Source organism: Ictidomys tridecemlineatus, chromosome 11 (assembly GCF_052094955.1).
Source record: "Ictidomys tridecemlineatus isolate mIctTri1 chromosome 11, mIctTri1.hap1, whole genome shotgun sequence".
Lineage (NCBI taxonomy): Eukaryota > Metazoa > Chordata > Mammalia > Rodentia > Sciuridae > Ictidomys > Ictidomys tridecemlineatus.
Genome location: NC_135487.1, coordinates 102330922 through 102349212, shown reverse-complemented (window position 1 = coordinate 102349212; position 18291 = coordinate 102330922). Strand labels below are relative to the sequence as shown.

Below are 18291 nucleotides of genomic sequence, written 5' to 3'. Positions count from 1 at the left end.
CTAGGAAACACATAGTTAAGACTGCAAAGGATTGTTGTGGAAATTTTGAAAGCCATTTTAAAAAGAATACCTCACTAAACCTAAAAATAGAGAATAGCATTGCAGAGATCTATACCAGGAGTGGGGTTAGGAATGGAGGTGGGATAGGAAGACAAAGCTACTGCCTGGATTTGTAGTCTGATGCTACCTTCCTGCCTTAACCCATCCATCACCAACACAGGTCTGAAACCCAAAACCCTTCTTTCCCCGTTTCTGATAATCCTACCCTATCTTCCCTCCCAAATAATTCTTACATAGGCTCAGTTACACTTCTCCACATCAATTACCCTTTTCTGCTTCTCTGATTCAATCCTATTGTAAACAAATCTCATCATTACTATTACCTTTTCTTTAAGAACTCACTCCACTTTTTTTTAATATATATATATATATATATTTTTTGTTGTTGTTGTTGTTGTCGTTGGACACAACACCTTTATTTATTTTTATGTGGTGCTGAAGAACGAACACAAGCTAGGCAAGCACTCTACCGCTGAGCCACAAACCCAGTCCTCCATTTTTGCTTATAACAAAAACCTGACTTTTCTGAGCAGTTAACTAAGTGTCTGGCACAACTCACAGCTGCATTCATTCAGTAATCATTTAGTGTAAGTACACTGTCCTTGATCCTACTGCCCTTTTAAGGATGTTTTCCTCTCTCTGCTTTTCTACCTTTCAGTATACAACATTTATTTACTGTATACTTGAAAGGAAAGCAAGGAACTGGGAGATGAGCTAATGAGAAATGAACGACAGACACTAGGCAGAGATACAGATGAGAATTTGTCAGAGCTGACAAAGGCACATCTCTCCAAAGGTGGAGAGAGGCAACACAGGGGGGTTCTGTGACTGTTATGGGACAGGCTCAGGGATCAGGGCAGGGTGGTTAAGGATGGGGTTGGTATGAAGGAGTGATGATAGAATGCTAGCATGAAGGGTTGGGTTGGGTTGGTATTGAGAAACTAATGTGACTCCATTTTTGAGAAACCAGCCTCTACCTCAGAGCAAAGCCTGTCCAAGGAAGGGGTCATGACCCTTGTCCTTGGAAAAACCCACAGAGCACTCCTAAGTACCTACCCACCCTGCTGAGTTGTTTATCTGTAAATAACGGGAGAGGTTTGCAGCGCCAGGTGTCTCTGACTCAGTTAGGCTAGGTGAGGACCCATAGCAACCCCCCTAGCAACCACCAATCAGCATGAGACAGGGAAAATACCTGGGATGCCAGATGACCCCCAAGTAGTTTATGGTGGTCGATAACATGTTGGAAAGCCATATAGTTTAGCACATACACCCTTCGTGGCTTAAACCAATCAGTTCAAAGGAATCCCCCTCTTGTACTAACCAATCACCCCTACCCAACTTATTCCCGCCAGTGAATGTGCTAATCAATGTTAAGAGTTGTTGTTTGATTTTCCCGAGGTATGGAATGATTTGCTGTGTGATGTTGTGATGCATAGAGTATCCCCCCCAAACCTATAAAATCTCACTGAACAAAGGACCAGGACTCACTCCCTGGGACCACTGCATTGGGTACAATTGTGAGTCCAGGCTCCAGCTTGCAATAAAAACTCTTGTAAGATTGCATGGGATTCAGCTCCTGGAGGTCTGTTGGGGTCCCACAAATCAGGCATTACAGTATGAGGGAGTGGTGAACCTTTCTCTGAAAGGCCCTTGGGAGAAAAAGGGTAACTTTTTCTTAAAATGGCCACTGTAACTTAAGATGGCCATCCAGATGCTAAGCAAGGACCTTACAATATACACATTCTTTAACTTTTTTTGAGGGGGATATTGGGGATTAAATTTAGGGGCACTTGACCACTGAGCCACATCCCTAGCTCTATTTTGTATTTTATTTAGAGACAGGGTCTCACTGAGTTGCTTATCACCTCACTTTTGCTAAGGCTGGCTTTGACCTCAAGATTCCCCGTCCCAGCCTCTGTCAGGCTGGTGGCGGTCACTTAGGACAAAACAGCATATGTGGGAAAGAAACACCAATCAGGCCCAATGGAAATGCCTGTCAATCAGTGGGATCTCCTGATTAATGCCTGTCAATCAGCAGGACCCCCCTGGCCAATCTTGGAGTTCTGCCAGTTCCCCCAACCAACTCCAGCGGGACAAGGGCTTTTCCTGTCCCAAACCCTTCCCTTCCTGCCTAAGCCCCATAAAATCCCAGTCTGGTCCACCTCCCACGTGGTTTCTCCTCAGACCCTTCTCTCCTGTCCACTCCGTGGGTCTGATCGAGTTCCACCTGGGAGTGATATCTCAATAAAGCCTCGTTCAGCGGCCTTTTTAAATCTGCCTCCTTTGGTCACTGCCCGCCTCACCTGATCTTTCACCCTCCTGAGTGACTGGGCTTACAGACATGTGCCACTGTGCCCGGCCCTTTTCCTAAATTCTTTAATCTCTTAATTTCTTTTTTTCTTCTTCTCGTACTGGGAATTGAACCCAGGGGTGCTTAACCACTGAGCTGCATTCCCAGCCCTTTCTTTTTTATTTTATTTTGAGACAGTGTTTCGCTAAATTGCTTAGGGCCTCACTAAATTGCTGAGGCTAGCTTTGAATTTGTGATCCCCTGCCTCAGCCTCTGGAGCCACTGGGATTACAGACCTGCACCACTGAGGCTGACGAGATTTTTGCAACTTTATGAGATTTAGCCTTCAACTCTGCTTGTTTTTTTATTTTTATTTTTTTATTTTTTTAAAGAGAGAGAGAGAGAGAGAGAGAGAGAGAGAGAGAGAATTTTAATATTTTATTTTATTTTTTTTAGTTTTTTGGCAGACACAACATGTTTGTAAGTGGTGCTGAGGATCGAACCTGGGCCGCACGCATTCCAGGCGAATGCGCGCTACCGCTTGAGCCACATCCCCAGCCCCAACTCTGCTTGTATTTCATCTTGAGCTGAGATTAATGCTATGTTAGTCAACTTTCCACTATTGTAGCAAAATACCTGAGATAAGCAACTTTAAAAGAGGAAAGGTTTATTTATTTATTTTACAGTTTTGGACTGCACTAGGGGTGGTAGGATGACTTTATAGATTTTTTTTTTTTTTGGCACCAGGGATTGAATCCTGAGGTACTTAACCATTGAGCGACATTCCCAGCCCTCTATCTCCTTTATTTTTTTTAAAAATAGGGTCTCACTAATTGCTGAGGCTGGCTTTGAACTTGAGATCCTCCTGCCTGGGCCCCCTGAGTTGCTGGAATTACAGGAATGTGCCACTGCACCTGGTATAGATTTCTTATGTGGAAGTACCTTTACAGATGCAGACTGTTTGGGGCGGGAGTATTGACTATTCAAATTACATCTTGTTTTTGATGACATTATTTTCTCAGCTCTTAGTAAGATCCAAGCAAAACAAAGTACTGTATACCAAATTTTGGGCAGCAACATTCCTATAAAATGAGTGTACAATTAAAGTACGGGCAGAGGCTTTGTATTTAGTTAACAAAAACAGATTCTAGATTCAGATAATTATCTTTTTCACTCTCTGAATGTTCAGCGGGACAGCAGGACATTCTGAAAGATTTTTTTTTTTTTTTTTGGTCGAGAGACATCTTCTCTTACATTGTAGGTTATTCGACATGCTTAGCTCTAAGCCTTCTAATGCCCATGATTTTTCCGATTATTTTTCCGACCCCAAACACTTCCCAGTTTTGAATCCTGTTGGTCTAGGAATATATCCCTCTTGGGTACTAGTAGGGAAACACAATATGCTTTCGGTAAGTAACAGTGTTTGGATATAAATGGAGGAAAGTTAAAGTTGTTGACATTTCAGACCAAGGACCGCTGATTGGTCTTTCTAGGATGCACAACGTCGCAGTTCCGAATCGGGAAGCGCAGAATGTGCAGGGGCAAATTTAGGGTGACAGCGAGATACACGCCGCTTAGCCCCACTCTTTTTCCTTGTGGTACTGGGGATTGAATCCAGGGGCGCTTAACCACTGAACCACATCCCCATTCCTTTTTAATTTTTATTTTGAGACAAGGTCTCGCTAAGTTGCTGAGGCTGGCCTCGAACTTGAGATGCTCCTGCCTCGGACTCGGAGTCCACACTCGCTTTTCTTTGCACTGTTTTTAATTACTTCTTGGGGATTAGACGCAAAAGAGCATCCCTCCTCCCCTGGGGACTGTCTAGGCGGTCGTTCGGGAACAAACTCCTCCTAATCGCGCAGGCGCAGACCATATTTGGAGCCACCCCACCCCCCGCGCGCCACCGGAAGTGACGTAGAGGAAGTAGTAAAAGCAGCCAGCAGCTAGCCGGCGAGGGGCTGTGGGCTGGCGGGCTAGTGGGATGGCAGATGAGGAAGAAGACCCGACCGTGAGTGAACGCCTCGGTCTCAACGTTCTGCCTTTGTCATTCCTTTAGGCTCCCTAGCAGAGGCAGAGTTGAGAATCGAGTCTGTTTTCCTTAGCGAATTCAGCCGAGAGAATGCAGGGACTTCGCTTTGCTTGCCCTTTTCATTGGATTTGTCATTTTAGTACGTGGGACAAGACATGAAGGAAGAGTAGAAGGGTGGTTCTTTCCCTTTGGTTTTGGTCTGGATCTGCCAGATACCCTTTGAAACACTAGAGAATTATCAGAGGTCACAGCTACTGTTTGCTGAAACTCATTATGAACTGGCAGTCAAACTGCTAACTAAACTGTACTTACAGTGAAGTAGTGGAAAAAGAATGAACTGGAATTCAGGAAGCCTAGATCTCAAATTCTCTCTCTTTTTTTTCTGAGCAAATTACGTAACTTTGAGCATCGTTTTCTTTTCATAAAATAAGGGTTACTTGAGGAAAGTTTTAGCACTGTATAAGCAAGTGCTTAGTAAACGTTAGTTTTACTGTAGGGAGTAGACTCTGACTCAGTATCAAATCTTTAACGCTGTGTAGTGTTTTATTTTCTGTTATTTAACAGTCTACACTCGTTAGAACTCGTATATGTAAAGGCAATAGGATTGTTAGGTGCATTGTAGAAACTATTTCTGCATAACTTGGAAATTGGGCTCATTTTTAAGTACCTTCGGTGCTAAGATTTCTTTTTTTAAAAAAAAAGAGAGAGAGAATTTTAATATTTATTTTTTAGTTCTCGCCGGACCCAACATCTTTGTTTGTACGTGGTGCTGAGGATCCAACCGGGGCCGCACGCATGCCAGGCGAGTTCGATACCGCTTGAGCCACATCCCCAGCCGGGTGCTAAGATTTCATGATTTTTTTTTCCTGCCCAATTTAGATTTTTTTTAGCTTGATATCAGTGTTGGAAATACTAATTATTGTCTATCAAATGCAATGCAGTCTTTGACATTTCTATGTATGCATTTTAATTTCTAGTTTGAGGAGGAAAATGAAGAAATTGGAGGAGGTGCAGAAGGTGGACAGGGTAAAAGAAAGAGACTTTTTTCTAAAGAATGTAAGTTGTATTTAACTATGAATTTTTTACAAATCGTGAAAACCTTTGAAACTATCCTTTCAAAGTAGATTCATTGTTCTGAATGTGTTTCCCTTTAAGAATAGTATTCTCAGATCTGTCTCAAATTCTGTTTAAATAACTTTTGAATTATATATAGTAACCATCCTAATCCCATTATTTTTATACTCACACATACACAGTGATGCCATGTGGTGTTTTAATTCAAGGCAGAACATACTTTCATTAGTTTTCATGTAACTTACCTCTGAAGAGAAGAAGCAGGGACTCCTTTGACTGTAACCTGGAACAGATGCTGAAAATTGGGACTTTAAAGAAAGGCAATAAACAGGGCAGAAAGGTGCTGAACAGTGTGAGACATTACAGTGACTGAGAGATTATAATGTCCTACTCACTCAGTGGATAAATTTGACCCTTTTTGTCAGCAGCAAGAAGAGAACTGCTGCTACTACTGTTGGTGTAGACCAACCCCTGAAAGAAACCATAAAAATGTGCTTTCCATCTCCAGGTCTTGGGTCTTTAATGTATAGTTATGGTTGAGTATTGAGAGATGCAGCAATACATATTTATGAATATCTGGTTTAATTAGACTGCGTTAGACATGAGCAGTTCTCAAATACTCTTTTTTTTTTTTTTACATTTTTTTAGTTGTAGATGGACATAATATCTTTATTTATTTTTATGTGGTGCTGAGGATCAAACCTAGGGCTTCACGTGCACGGCGGGCGCCCTGCTACTGAGCCACAGCCCCAGCCCTAGCCCTCAAATGCTCGTTTTTTAACCATTCAAATCATTTTCTATATCTCATTTTCTCACTTGAAGCTGACTACTCCTTATTCCATCTCTCTGATGCTAATTACTCAATTTATATCTGGTTTAACTTATGTCAGCATATGTAGGGAATCTCCCTATACCAGAGCATCTCAGTGTGATTTTTGCATAGTTGGTTGTTAGTGAAGACCTTTGTTTCTACTTGGATCACTGTATCTTTGTGATAAGAATCTGGAATCTGTACAGCTTTTTTTGTGTGTGTGTTAGGAGAATCTAACATGTCTTACTGACCAAAATGTCTTCCTAAACCCTAATTTTAAAATGTTTTTCTTATTAGAATAACATAGAATTTCAAAGCATTCATTGCTATTCATTTATGTCGTTATATATCCTTTAACCAAACAAAGTGTGTATACTTCCTATTAGGTTTCTCTTTCACAGTGAAATATGTTTTCCTGCTGGAGAATTTTACCCATCAAAGTGTTAGTGATAGCCAGATGCAGTGGCTCATGCTTGTAATCCCAGCAACTTGGGAAGGCAGAGACAGGAGTTGAAGGCCAAGGCAAGTTCAAGGCTAGCCTCAGCAGCTTAGCCAGGCTGTAAGTGAGACCCTGTCTCTAAATAAAAAATAAAAAGGAGTGAGGATGGACTGGGGTCACAGCCCAGTGGTAGAGCTCTTGCCCAGCATGTGTGAGGCATTGGGTTTGATTCTCAGCACTGCATAAAAATAAATTTTAAAGAAATAGGTTAATCAAAAACCTAAAATAATATTTAAAAAACAGAAAGAGGGGATGGAGATGTAGCTCAGTGGTAAAGTACCCCTGTGTTCAATCTTCAGTACAAAAAAAAGATAGTGATGAAGTATCTTCCTCAAAATATTAAAGAAAAAAAAAACAGTCACCAGTAATTTATATTGATATCACAAAGCCCTGATGTGAGGGCATATCATCTCAGTGTCCTATTAAATGGTGTGTAACTTCATTCTAATAAATTTTTTAAAAAATATTTATTTATTTATTTTAGTTATGGGCGGACACAACATCTTTGTTTGTATGTGGTGCTGAGGATCCAACCCGGGCCGCACGCATGCCAGGCGAGCACGCTACCGCTTGAGCCACATCCCCAGCCCCTGTAACTTCATTCTAATCATGAGAAAATGACAACCCAAATTGAGAGACATTTTACAAGATAACTAACCAGCATTGTTCAAAAGTGTCAAGGACATGAAAGTTAGGGAAAAGCTGAGGAGCTGTCACAGATTGAATGGAGAAAACAAAGGAGGCATGACGTCTAAGTAGACTAGATTTCTTGATAGGAACCTAGAACTGATGACCTGCAGTTATAGCTCAGTGGTAGGGCATTTGCCATGCATGTGTAAGACACTGAGTTCAATTCTGATCACTAAAGGCAAAAAAAAAAGCCTGGGAAGAAGGACATTAGTAGAAAACTGGTACAATGTGAATAATGTTTGTACTTGTATTTAGTTTTGATAAATATGGTTATATAAGATGTTATGATAAAAGGAAGCCAGATATAGGGCATATGGGAGCTCTGTACTATTTTTATAGATCATCTGTAAGTCTAAAATTATCATTTGAAAAAAAAGGCAAAAAAAAATATTACAGTATCCAAAAAGAGAGAGAAAATCTTGGCTCCTGTGGCTCAAAGGAACTCAAGGACCTTGTTAGTGTAAATGCTTTGATACCTCTATCGTGAGCTGGCTTCCAAGTCACCCCTTTCATTTCTTCCTTGGGCCTACTTTCTTCTCTTTTTATTTCTATTAGTTTTTGCTTCTCCTAAATAGTAATTATTTGTAAAGTACTTATTCCTTCATTTAGAAGTGTTTTCAGGGTTCCTTTTTTTATAAAAAAAAAAAAAAGTAAAATTTATCAACAATTGTATAAGTCCTTAGTGAGCTGTCTGATGAATTTTACATGTATATCCTTGGAATTACCACTCAGATTCAGATATATTTCCAGCATTTGACAGCATTTACATTCCTCTTTGAGAATCTGATGTTATAATTCTTCTCAGAAAAATGTTAAAGAATTCAGGTGTTAAAATTTTTCTGGGGGCTAGGGATGTGGCTCAAGTGGTAGCGTGCTCTCCTGGCATGCATGCGGCCCGGGTTCGATCCTCAGCACCACATACAAAATAGGGATGTTGTGTCCGCCGAGAACTAAAAAATAAATATTAAAAAATTCTCTCTCTCTCTCTCTCTCTCTCTCTCTCTCTCTCTTTAAAAAAAATTTTTTTCTGTACAATTTCAAGGGAGATTCAAGGACTTCTTGAAGCTTTGTCTGTAAACTAGTTGGGATAGTCTGTGTAGGTTAAAAATGTTCATGAATCCCATTGGTCTTAAACTGTGATGCATAGAACTGTTGTGGGTCAGATTAATGACTCTGAAACCTGATCAGCTAGGTTCAGATTTAGGCTATATCTCTTACTAGCTGTGTGACTTTGGGTAAGTCACTTAGCTCGGTGTCTCAGTTTTCTCATCCATAGATAGGGCATAATAATAGTATATACATCAAATGATTATTGTGAGGATTAGATTAGATGAGTTATATATATATATATATAAAAGCCTTAAGTACCTGGCATATAGTAAGGGCTATATACGTTTTAGCCATTAGCAGTTATTTTTATTACTCTGCATTAGATTTTTCTTCTCTTTTGCATATTCTGTTGTTTCTTCAGACGACTCCTGAAAGGACTTTGCTGACAGTTGTGTTGATCTAGGAAATAAAATGTCAGGATTCTTTGTAGAAGCCCTCTGCCTTCTCCTTTTAATTACCCTGTTTCTTTCCATGAGAAGGTAATTGGAGTATTTTCTGTCATGTTCTTTTCCCTATGGTAATATCAGAAAAGATTCTTATGTCTTTTCCAGTGCCCCACTGCCTCACCCACACACAAACACTTATAGAAAATAATAAGCCATTGCTGTTCTGTGCCTACCATAGAGTCTCCCACCTAGAGACATTCTGGGGGTTGCCTGTGAGTAGATGATAGAGATTAGGGAAAGAATGTACACATTAGTAGTGGTTTAAGGAAGGAACGGGAGCCAGAGTTTTGTTGGAGATTATGGTGATAAAACTGGTAAAATCTTTTTTTTTTTTTTTTTTTTGTTTGGGGGATTGAAGGAAGGGTTGCTTAACCACTGAGCCACATCCTCAGCCCTTTATATATTTTATTTAGAAACAGGGTCATGCCAGGTTGCTTGGGGCCTTGGTTGGCTTTGAATTTGCAATTCTCCTGCTTCGGTCTCCTGAACCGCAGGGATTACAGGCATGCACCACCATTCCCAGTTTATGGTCAAATCTTTTACACCAAAATCCATACATGGAGACAACAGATACAGTGTAAATATGTTTTTAGACCAATATTTTGTATAATTTTGTTCACTTCTAGTTGATATGAAAAAGTATTGGCTTTTTGTCAAGTAAATAAAAATTATTATTCTTTCACAGTACGTTGTATGATGTATGGGTTTGGGGATGACCAGAATCCTTACACTGAGTCAGTGGATATTCTTGAAGATCTTGTCATAGAGTTCATCACTGAAATGGTAAGATTCTTTTATAACTGATCTTTTAAGAGGTTTTTGGCAATTTTTGTTTGGTTTTGTTTTATTTTTGTAACTAGTCTGAGCTAATTGAAGAATAGGTTTAAAATTCTAAGTGTTTTTGAAAATCTAAAACTTATGGTATCCTTTTGAAATAAACTATCCATTGAGTGCCTGTTTTGAAAAGTTACGGGTTTCTAATTATCATTATGGATGGAGATTATATAAATATGTTCCATGCCCTCCTCCTGAATTTTATTTATAAAGACATAAAAATCCTTGAATAAAATAAAAATATTGCCCATAATCTCATTATTCAACATAATCTTTTTTATTGCCTTTTCTATTGTTTATTTAAATACTAATTTATAGTTCCCATCTGGATGCCCACTCCAAACAAAAACAACAAATTAAAAATAAAAATAAATACAAATAAAGATACATAATGTTTTTTACTGTAGTGAGCTTGGTAATATTTTTTGTACTCTAAATTTTGTAATACATATTTTTTTGTGTTTTAATAATTACTTTAGTAGCTACATAAAATTTATTTGAATTGTTTTCTAATTTTTTTTTTTAAAGAAAGAGAGAATTTTTAATATTTTTAGTTTTCGGCGGACACAACATCTTTGTTTGTATGTGGTGCTGAGGATCGAACCGATACTGCTTGGGCTACATCCCCAGCCCTGTTTTCTAATTTATTTAACCATTCTCTTATTGTAAAGGTTATTTATAAGTTTTCTTTTTAACTGACTGGTTGACCTTTTTAAAAAGTTTTCTGTGCCGGGTGTGGTGGTACATGCCTGTAATCCCAGGGACTCAGAAGACAGAGGCAGGAGGATTTTGAGTTAAAAGCCAGCCTCAGCAATTTAGCGAGGCACTAAGCAACTCAGTGAGACCCTGTCTCTAATAAAATACAAAATAGGGCTAGGGATGTGGCTCAGTGGTCCAGTGCCCCTAAGTTGAATCCCTGGAACATCACCCACTCTAAAAAAAAAAAAAAAAATTTTTTTTTTTTTTTCTGTGCTAGGGATTGAACAGGGCCTTGTGCTTGCTAGGAAAACTGTTTACCACTGAACAAAATCCCCATTCCTGAAACTAACATTTTGAATGATCAGTTCTCTGTCTGCCCCATCTTTTGGAATACATTCTCAGGGATGGTATTACTGAGTATGGCTGTGTTTTGGATTATTTTCTTGCTACAGGATAGAATTAAAATTACTTAGATCTGGGTGTATAACTCACTGGCTAAGCACTTGCCTAAAATGCTTAAGGTCCTGTACCATGTCTATCTCCCCTCGCCCCCACAAATAGTATGCATTAAAAAGAACTTTTTTCTATCTATAAAGGTAATTATAGTATACTATAAAGTATGATCTTGAATGTATTAAAGCACAAGAAGAAAATTAAAACCTGTAACTCTTCTCCCTAGAGACAACTAGTTCTGACATTTTGGTGATTATCATTTTACCTTTTTGTATGTATTTTGAAGCTTTTTATAAAATTGGAATCGTATGGTATGTACAGTCTTAGAACCAGCTTTTTCTGTTAGGTAAGTCTAGAACAATTATGCAATGACTTTCCCCTTGTCATTACATAATATTCCATCATATTTTTAATTACTCTACTAATTGAATGAATATACTCAGTGCCTATTAGTAAAATTTAGTTTCTCTCTCTTTTTTTTGTGTGTGTGTGTTTGTGTATGTGCTAAAGATTGAATCCAAGGGTGCTGTATCACTGAGCTCCATCCCTAGCCTTTGAAATAATTTTTTAAAGTTTTTTTTATTTTGGGACAGTCTAAGTTGCAGAGACTGTCCTTGAACTTGTGATCCTCCTGCCTCAGCCTGTTTTGGGGAGGTGGGGGCCAGGTTCTGGGGATTGAACTCAGGGTCACTCAATCACTGAGCCACATCCTCAGCCTTATTCTGTATTTTATTTATAGACAGGGTATCACTGAGTTGCTTAGCGCTTCACTTTTCCTGAGCCTGGCTTTGAATTCACAATCTTCCTGCCTTAGCCTCCGGAGCTGCTGGGATTACAGGTGTGTGCCACCAAGCCTAGCTTTCTTATTTCAAAGCAGCTCAGGAGGCTGAGGCAGGATTGCAGGTTCAAAGTCAGCCTCTGCAACTTAGTGAGAACTATAAGCAACCCAGTGAGACCCTGTCTCAAAATAAAAAGGTCTGGGTATGTGGTTCAGAGTTTGAGCACCTCTGGGTTTAATCCCTGGTACCAAAAATAAATAAATAAGTAAAAATTTTAAAAGGGCTGGGAAGATGACTCAGTGATTAAGCACCTCAGGATTCAATCCCTGCTACCAAAAAAAAAAAAAAAAGTAATGCTGTGATTAACCTTTGTTTTTGTACAGAATGAGTATATAATGATAGGGATGAGGTTTATTTGATTTTAAGATATCCCACCAATATTTATTGGCTATCAAAATGGAGGAGGACTGAAGCATAAACAGGTGGTTACAAAGAAATTAGGAAATTATTTTATACAATGAAAACAAAAACTACATATACGGAGCTGAAGTTAGTTCAGTGGGTATGTTTAGCATGTGTGAGACCCTGGGTTCAATTGCTAGCACCTCAATGGAAAAACAACATAAAGGGAATATTAATAACTTTGGTAGATTTACTGTCCTTAATTTAAAAAAAAAAATAAATAAAGAACCTTTGGAGCATAAAGAGAAACATTGCCAATTACCCAGTAATAAATTAACAAAAGGAATGAATAGAGGGTTGGGATATATAGCTCTTTTGGTAGAGTGTTTGCCTTGCATGCACAAGGCCCTGGATTCAATCCCCAGCACCACACACACAAAAAAATGGGGGGATGAATAGAAAGACAATTCACAAATGAATAGCCATAGTAATTAGAATTTTTCAACCTCTCCAGCAATCAGTAAATACAAATTGAAACAACAAAATATTAGATTTATAATTTTTGAATTTAATATGTTTCTTTGTAATAGACTCACAAGGCAATGTCAATTGGAAGACAAGGTCGAGTACAAGTTGAAGATATCGTCTTCTTGATTCGAAAGGACCCAAGGAAGTTTGCTAGGGTTAAAGACTTGCTCACCATGAATGAAGAACTGAAACGAGCTAGAAAAGCATTTGATGAAGCAAACTACGGATCTTGATAAATTTTGTACTTTGTGAAATTTCATTATCTTCTGTGGAAATCACATATAATAATTGTGTATTTTGTTCAGTAATGTCCTAATATCTAGGCATGTAAATGAAAGATGGAGAAACAAAGTTTTCAGCCTTTATTTTCATGTCTTTGATTTTAGAGTGATCCTTGAGCCTTTAATTGCCTGCCTTTACATGATTATACTTGAATTACTTACTGAGTTTAATGACTACACGTAAGTTAAAGTACCTTACAAATTATGCAGTTCCTTCTGACTTTTGACTATCTAAAGGATGAAGTAGTATTTATGTTTTAGGTATATTTGTGCCATTATAAGCTATACTATAGCTGTTTAATATGTGAAATCTAAGTGTCATTTTGACTATGACAGCTGAGACATATGCCTTACATATTCTGAAGTTTTTAGACAACAGTGGTCTGAGATGTTATTAAAGATAGTGAACTGGTTTTCTTTTAAGGAGATGATATTTGAAACTACAAGTTTTTGTAAGAATGTTTATGTGTCTTAAATGATAATTTGTTTTAATATTTTCTAAAGAGTGATTTTTTTATTTTTATTTTTTTAGAAACTTAAAAGTTTCATGTTGATGCTTCCATGTTGAAAGACTTTTTTGATTTAAAATCTTTTGGACTTAGGTTACTTTTTAAGTTTTAGAACTCATTTTCCCAATCATCTACTTTCAGGAGCAGGAATGGCAATGTTTAATGAGCTAATGGTAGGATAAGCATTTGGGGTAGTGTTTTTTTAACATATTTGTAAGTACTTGTGGAAATGTGTAGTTGACTAAAACTGTATGTAGCTACAAGAACCACTTTTGTAGTTCACAGTATACAGGTTTTGTGTGAATTTAACTTACTGCATTAAATTATTGCCCTTAGCTTAAAATAAGGATTAAAATTGCATTTAAAGAGATCACTGAATGTTACTGTTTGTGAAACTGAGCTTTTTGATTCTACTTATAAATAGTATCTATAAATCAGTACCTGGGAAAATTTTACTTTCTTAACCTATTGATACAAGGAATAAAGTATAAAAAAATTAAACAGATTAATGTTTGATTTTGCCTGTGATTTATAATCTTTTTATCCTCAGGATATTATGTTTATTATTGGTAATATGATAATTCTAGCTCAATAATTTCTATCTTTTTATAATAAATATATCACAGTTCATACTGGTCTTCAGTGCACACCTGAAAAGCTAAAAATAATAGGAATGGAATAATAAGCTATTCTTACATTACTATTTTTGCTAATAGGGCCTGCTCCACCCTTAAGAAGGAAGTGGTAGCAACCAGCACTACTGGAGTGTCCTTAGCTGTATTTACTTTGTGTAGAGGGATACTATATATACACTGCCTTAGATCATATCTCTATAATTTTTTGAGTGCCTTACTATTCCGTTAATGATCCGTACAAGTAAGACTGCAAAAAAGGATTTATTGGCTTACATAGCTGAAACATAGGAAAGAAGGGATGGAAATGACTTCAGGATTTATTGGATCTAAGTACTTAAGGATAATTAAGATAGTCTCCTCATTTTATTTTTACTTACTTATTTTTTGATATTGGGGATTGGACTCAGGGACACTCGACTACTGAGCCATATCCCCAGCCCTAATTTGTATTTTATTTAGAGACAGGGTCTCACTGAGTTGCTTAGTTCCTTGCCATTGCTGAGGCTGGCTTTGAACTTGTGATCCTTCTGCCTCAGCCTCCGAGCTGTTGAGATTACAGGAATATGCCACCTTGTCCGGCTCTGTCCATTTTTTATCCTAATTTTGGTTTTATTCTCTCTGTGGTCTAGGAACATGATGGCTAGCAGTTCTAGGGTTCCATTCTTACAACTCCAGATTGAGGAAGCTGTTCCTAATACAGAAAGTTCCAAGCAAGGATTATGATCATCCCAGCTCTAGTCATTCTTCTTGGCTAAATTATTCTGTCCAAGAAGAAGTTGTACCAAAGCTTGGATCTCAAGCCTTACTTCTGTGGTGAAAAAGGGCTTGGGGTAGGTGTGGGAGCTGGATATTGGTAATTAGCATAAAGGGGACACGGGGGCTGGACAGAAAAATACCAAATGTCCACTGATTTGATTGATGAATTTGTTAATTTTGAATTCTGGTAGGAAGGTAGCATGGCTGTCTTCCATTATCTAGGGCTGTAATGTGTAATATGGTAGACAGTAGCCATATCCTTAAGCCTAATTAAAGTTAAATAATACTCAGTTTTTCAGTTGCACTTGGTATATTTCAAGTACTCAATAACCCCAAAGTCAGTGACTACTGCACTGGACAGAGGTGATACAGAACATTTTCATTATCACAGAAAATTCTTTTGGATAGTGCTGACCTAGAGTACACAGGTGTTCTCCTAAGTTAACTCACTGAAAAAAAAGAAAAAAAAAACTTTGGAAAATCTCAAGCATAAACATAATAATGAACCTCCAGCTTCAACAACCAAAAATTTTTTGGCAAATATTAAAAGCAAACCCCAGATGTATTATTTCATCTGCAAATTCTTCAGCATGTATTTCTAACAAAAGTTTAAAAGGGTAACCAAATAGTATTTTATGCTATTATTATTAATTCTTTAATATTCTACCCCTAATGCCCAATATATGTTTAAATCTTCCTGATTTGTCTCAACATAGCTTTTTTGAGTTTGTATATTAGCTTTCTCTTGCTACTGTAACAAATCACTGCTCATTTATTACAAACTTATTATATTACCAGTTTTCTAGATCAGAAGTCTGACCCTGGCCCCTATGCTTAGATCAAGGAACCGACAGGGTTATCTTCCTTTCTGGATATTCTAGAAAAGAACCTGTTTACTTGCCTTTTCCAGCTTCTAGAGACTTTATTTCTTAGCTCATGGTCCCCTTCTTTGCTCTTCAAACCTAGCAGTGATACATCTCTGACTCTTGTGGTCACGCCTACTTCATCTGAAGCCAGATGGGAAGGATTCTTTGTAATTTTGGACCCATCTGGGATAACTCAAGGTACTCTCCCCATTTCAAGGTTCTTAACTTAATCACACCAGCAAAATGTCTTTTACATCAAGTAATATATTCATTCACACAGGTTCTGGGGATTAGGATGTGGTTGTCTTGAGATGCTATTATTCTGCCTACCACAGTTGTTATGAAATAAGATTTATTTATTTTTTGAGAGAGAGAGAGAGAGTGTTTTATTTTACTTTATTAGTTTTCGGCGAACACAACATCTTTGTTTTTGTATGTGGTGCTGAGGATTGAACCTGGGCGGCATGCATGCCAGGCGATTGAGCCACATCCCCAGCCTCATGAAATAAGATTTAAACATGATATCACTAACTATATTTGTTTCCTATGTCTGCATTTTTAAAAATCTGTTATAATTCCTTCCCCACTTTGTTTTAAGTGAAGCTCTTTTAAAACCACCTTTATATTTTAGCATGTTTATTTGCTGCTTAAGCAGAGAGCCTAATATTATCTATGATTGCACTTGAAATTGTTGATTTTATTCTAAGTTGGTGTTCTTGGGTAAAAATTATAACATTAATTCTAAGTGTAGAAATTTTACAATGAGAGAAATAGCTTTCATGTCCTTTCATCAGTGGAGAAGGGTGATGCCTAGAGAGTCATTTGGCCATTTGACCTCAGGAGGTTGCATTACTTGAATGAACTTACTCTCCAGAGTTTGATTTGCAGCATTGCAGGTCCAGAAAAACTGATTTCATCAGCAAATGGATAACACATCTCTCCTGGAATGGGTTCATAGAAACCAAGCTTATGAGACCAATGTAAGAAAATGGATATCAATTTACAGAAATAAATAAAACTTAAACAATGTGACCAGTGCATTCTTTTCTTCTCTAGGCAGACACATGTAGGAAACTGAAACAGAATTTTCTTTTCCCCCAGTACTGGGGATTGAACCCAAGGGTGCTTTGTCACTGAACTATATTCTCAGTCTTTTTTTTTTTTTTTTTTTTTTTTTGAGGTAGCTTAATTGCCCAAGCTGGCCTCGAATTTTCAATCCTCCTACCTCAGCCTCCTGAGTCTCTGGGAATACAGGTATGCACCACTGTACCTGGCCTGAAACAGAATTATGAGGGTGAATCATAATGAGGGGAATTATATAAATGCATTATCTAGAGTACCAGGTGACATAGAATAGGGTTAACAGAAAATCACCTGGGCCTGAGTAACACAGAAGGTGGGTTGCCCAGGGAGCCACCTTCAGTATTGTCTTGTTATTGACCCTGGAAACTTTTGAATTTTCACGACCATTGTTAATCCCCATCCAAGTATTTTCTCTGTTTGTCACTTTAGTTACTTTTATTTTTTAGCATCCAGATTTAGCCCAGGCGTGCTTAACCCTGAGCCATATCCCCAGCCCTTTTAATTTTTTATTTTGAGTCAGCGTCTTGCTAAGTTGCTTAGGGTTTCCCTAAGTTGCTGAGCCTGGCTTTGAACTTACCTTCTTATCTCAGCCTCCTGAGTCTCTTGAGTCTACAAGTGTTCACTACCATGCCCAGTTGTCACTTTAAAGTGACTTTATGTATCTCCGGTTCATTTGAACTTTGATCTCAAAAGTTATTCAAAAAGGGCAAATTTTCCATCCTAGTTCTATGGGGAAAACTCAGTTGCTCATAGTAGCTGACAACACTAAATATTGTTCCCCAAAATCAAGAACGTTTTGAAGCTCTGCTTGTATCCCCAAACATTACCAATTCTCTAGGCCTCGTGCCTTCCTTCTTACCACAGGAGAGACTAAAGGTATGAATGGGTGATCTGTGAGCAAAATGTTAGCTGTGTTATTGAAGATTGCTTCATTTCCTGGGTCCTAGTAAATTACTACATGAGCTATTCAAACAAATTATGGAATAGGATGGAGGTGAAAGTTTTGGTACATAGTATCAGATAAGTACTTATTAGTCATCTATTGTATTTAAGGCATAGCCCAGATATAATTTTCCATATGGTATCTGGAAAAATGGAATTATGAAGTTATAGAAGTAAGTGTATTTCTCTTTTTTATAAGATTGGCTTTTTTATTTTATTATTTTTTTTTAGAGAGAGAGAGAGAGAGAATTTTAATATTTATTTTTTAGTTTTTGGCGGACACAACATCTTTGTTTGTTTGTGGTGCTGAGGATCGAACCTGGGCTGCACACATGCCAGGCATGCGTGCTACCGCTTGAGCCACATCCCCAGCCCGGAGAAGTAAGTATGTTTCTTATATGTTACTAATAGATTGGTAGGCATTTTAAATTGAACTTATTTTAATTTTTTTTTTTAGTTGTAGCTGGACACAATACTTTTATTTATTTTTATGTGGTGCTGAGAATTGAACCCAG

At 37.8% G+C, this 18291-nt stretch overlaps 1 protein-coding gene across 3 annotated transcripts; it reads left to right on the top strand.

Moving 5' to 3' along the window:
• The first annotated feature begins 4235 nt into the window (after positions 1-4235).
• On the top strand, positions 4236-13864 carry Taf13 (TATA-box binding protein associated factor 13). 3 transcript variants are annotated; one of them, XM_078026932.1, is made up of 6 exons: positions 4246-4358; positions 5112-5181; positions 5357-5435; positions 9695-9792; positions 11282-11341; positions 12767-12941. In XM_078026932.1, the coding sequence occupies exons 1-5, from the start codon at positions 4339-4341 to the stop codon at positions 11339-11341; spliced, it is 327 nt and encodes a 108-aa protein (XP_077883058.1). In that variant the 5' UTR covers positions 4246-4338; the 3' UTR covers positions 12767-12941. The 3 variants fall into 3 exon arrangements, with proteins under 3 accessions (XP_077883057.1, XP_077883058.1, XP_077883056.1); XM_078026930.1 differs by lacking the exon at positions 11282-11341 and having other exon boundaries at positions 4250-4358; positions 12767-13864; XM_078026931.1 differs by lacking the exons at positions 5112-5181; positions 11282-11341 and having other exon boundaries at positions 4236-4358; positions 12767-13864.
• Positions 13865-18291: the final 4427 nt, after the last annotated feature.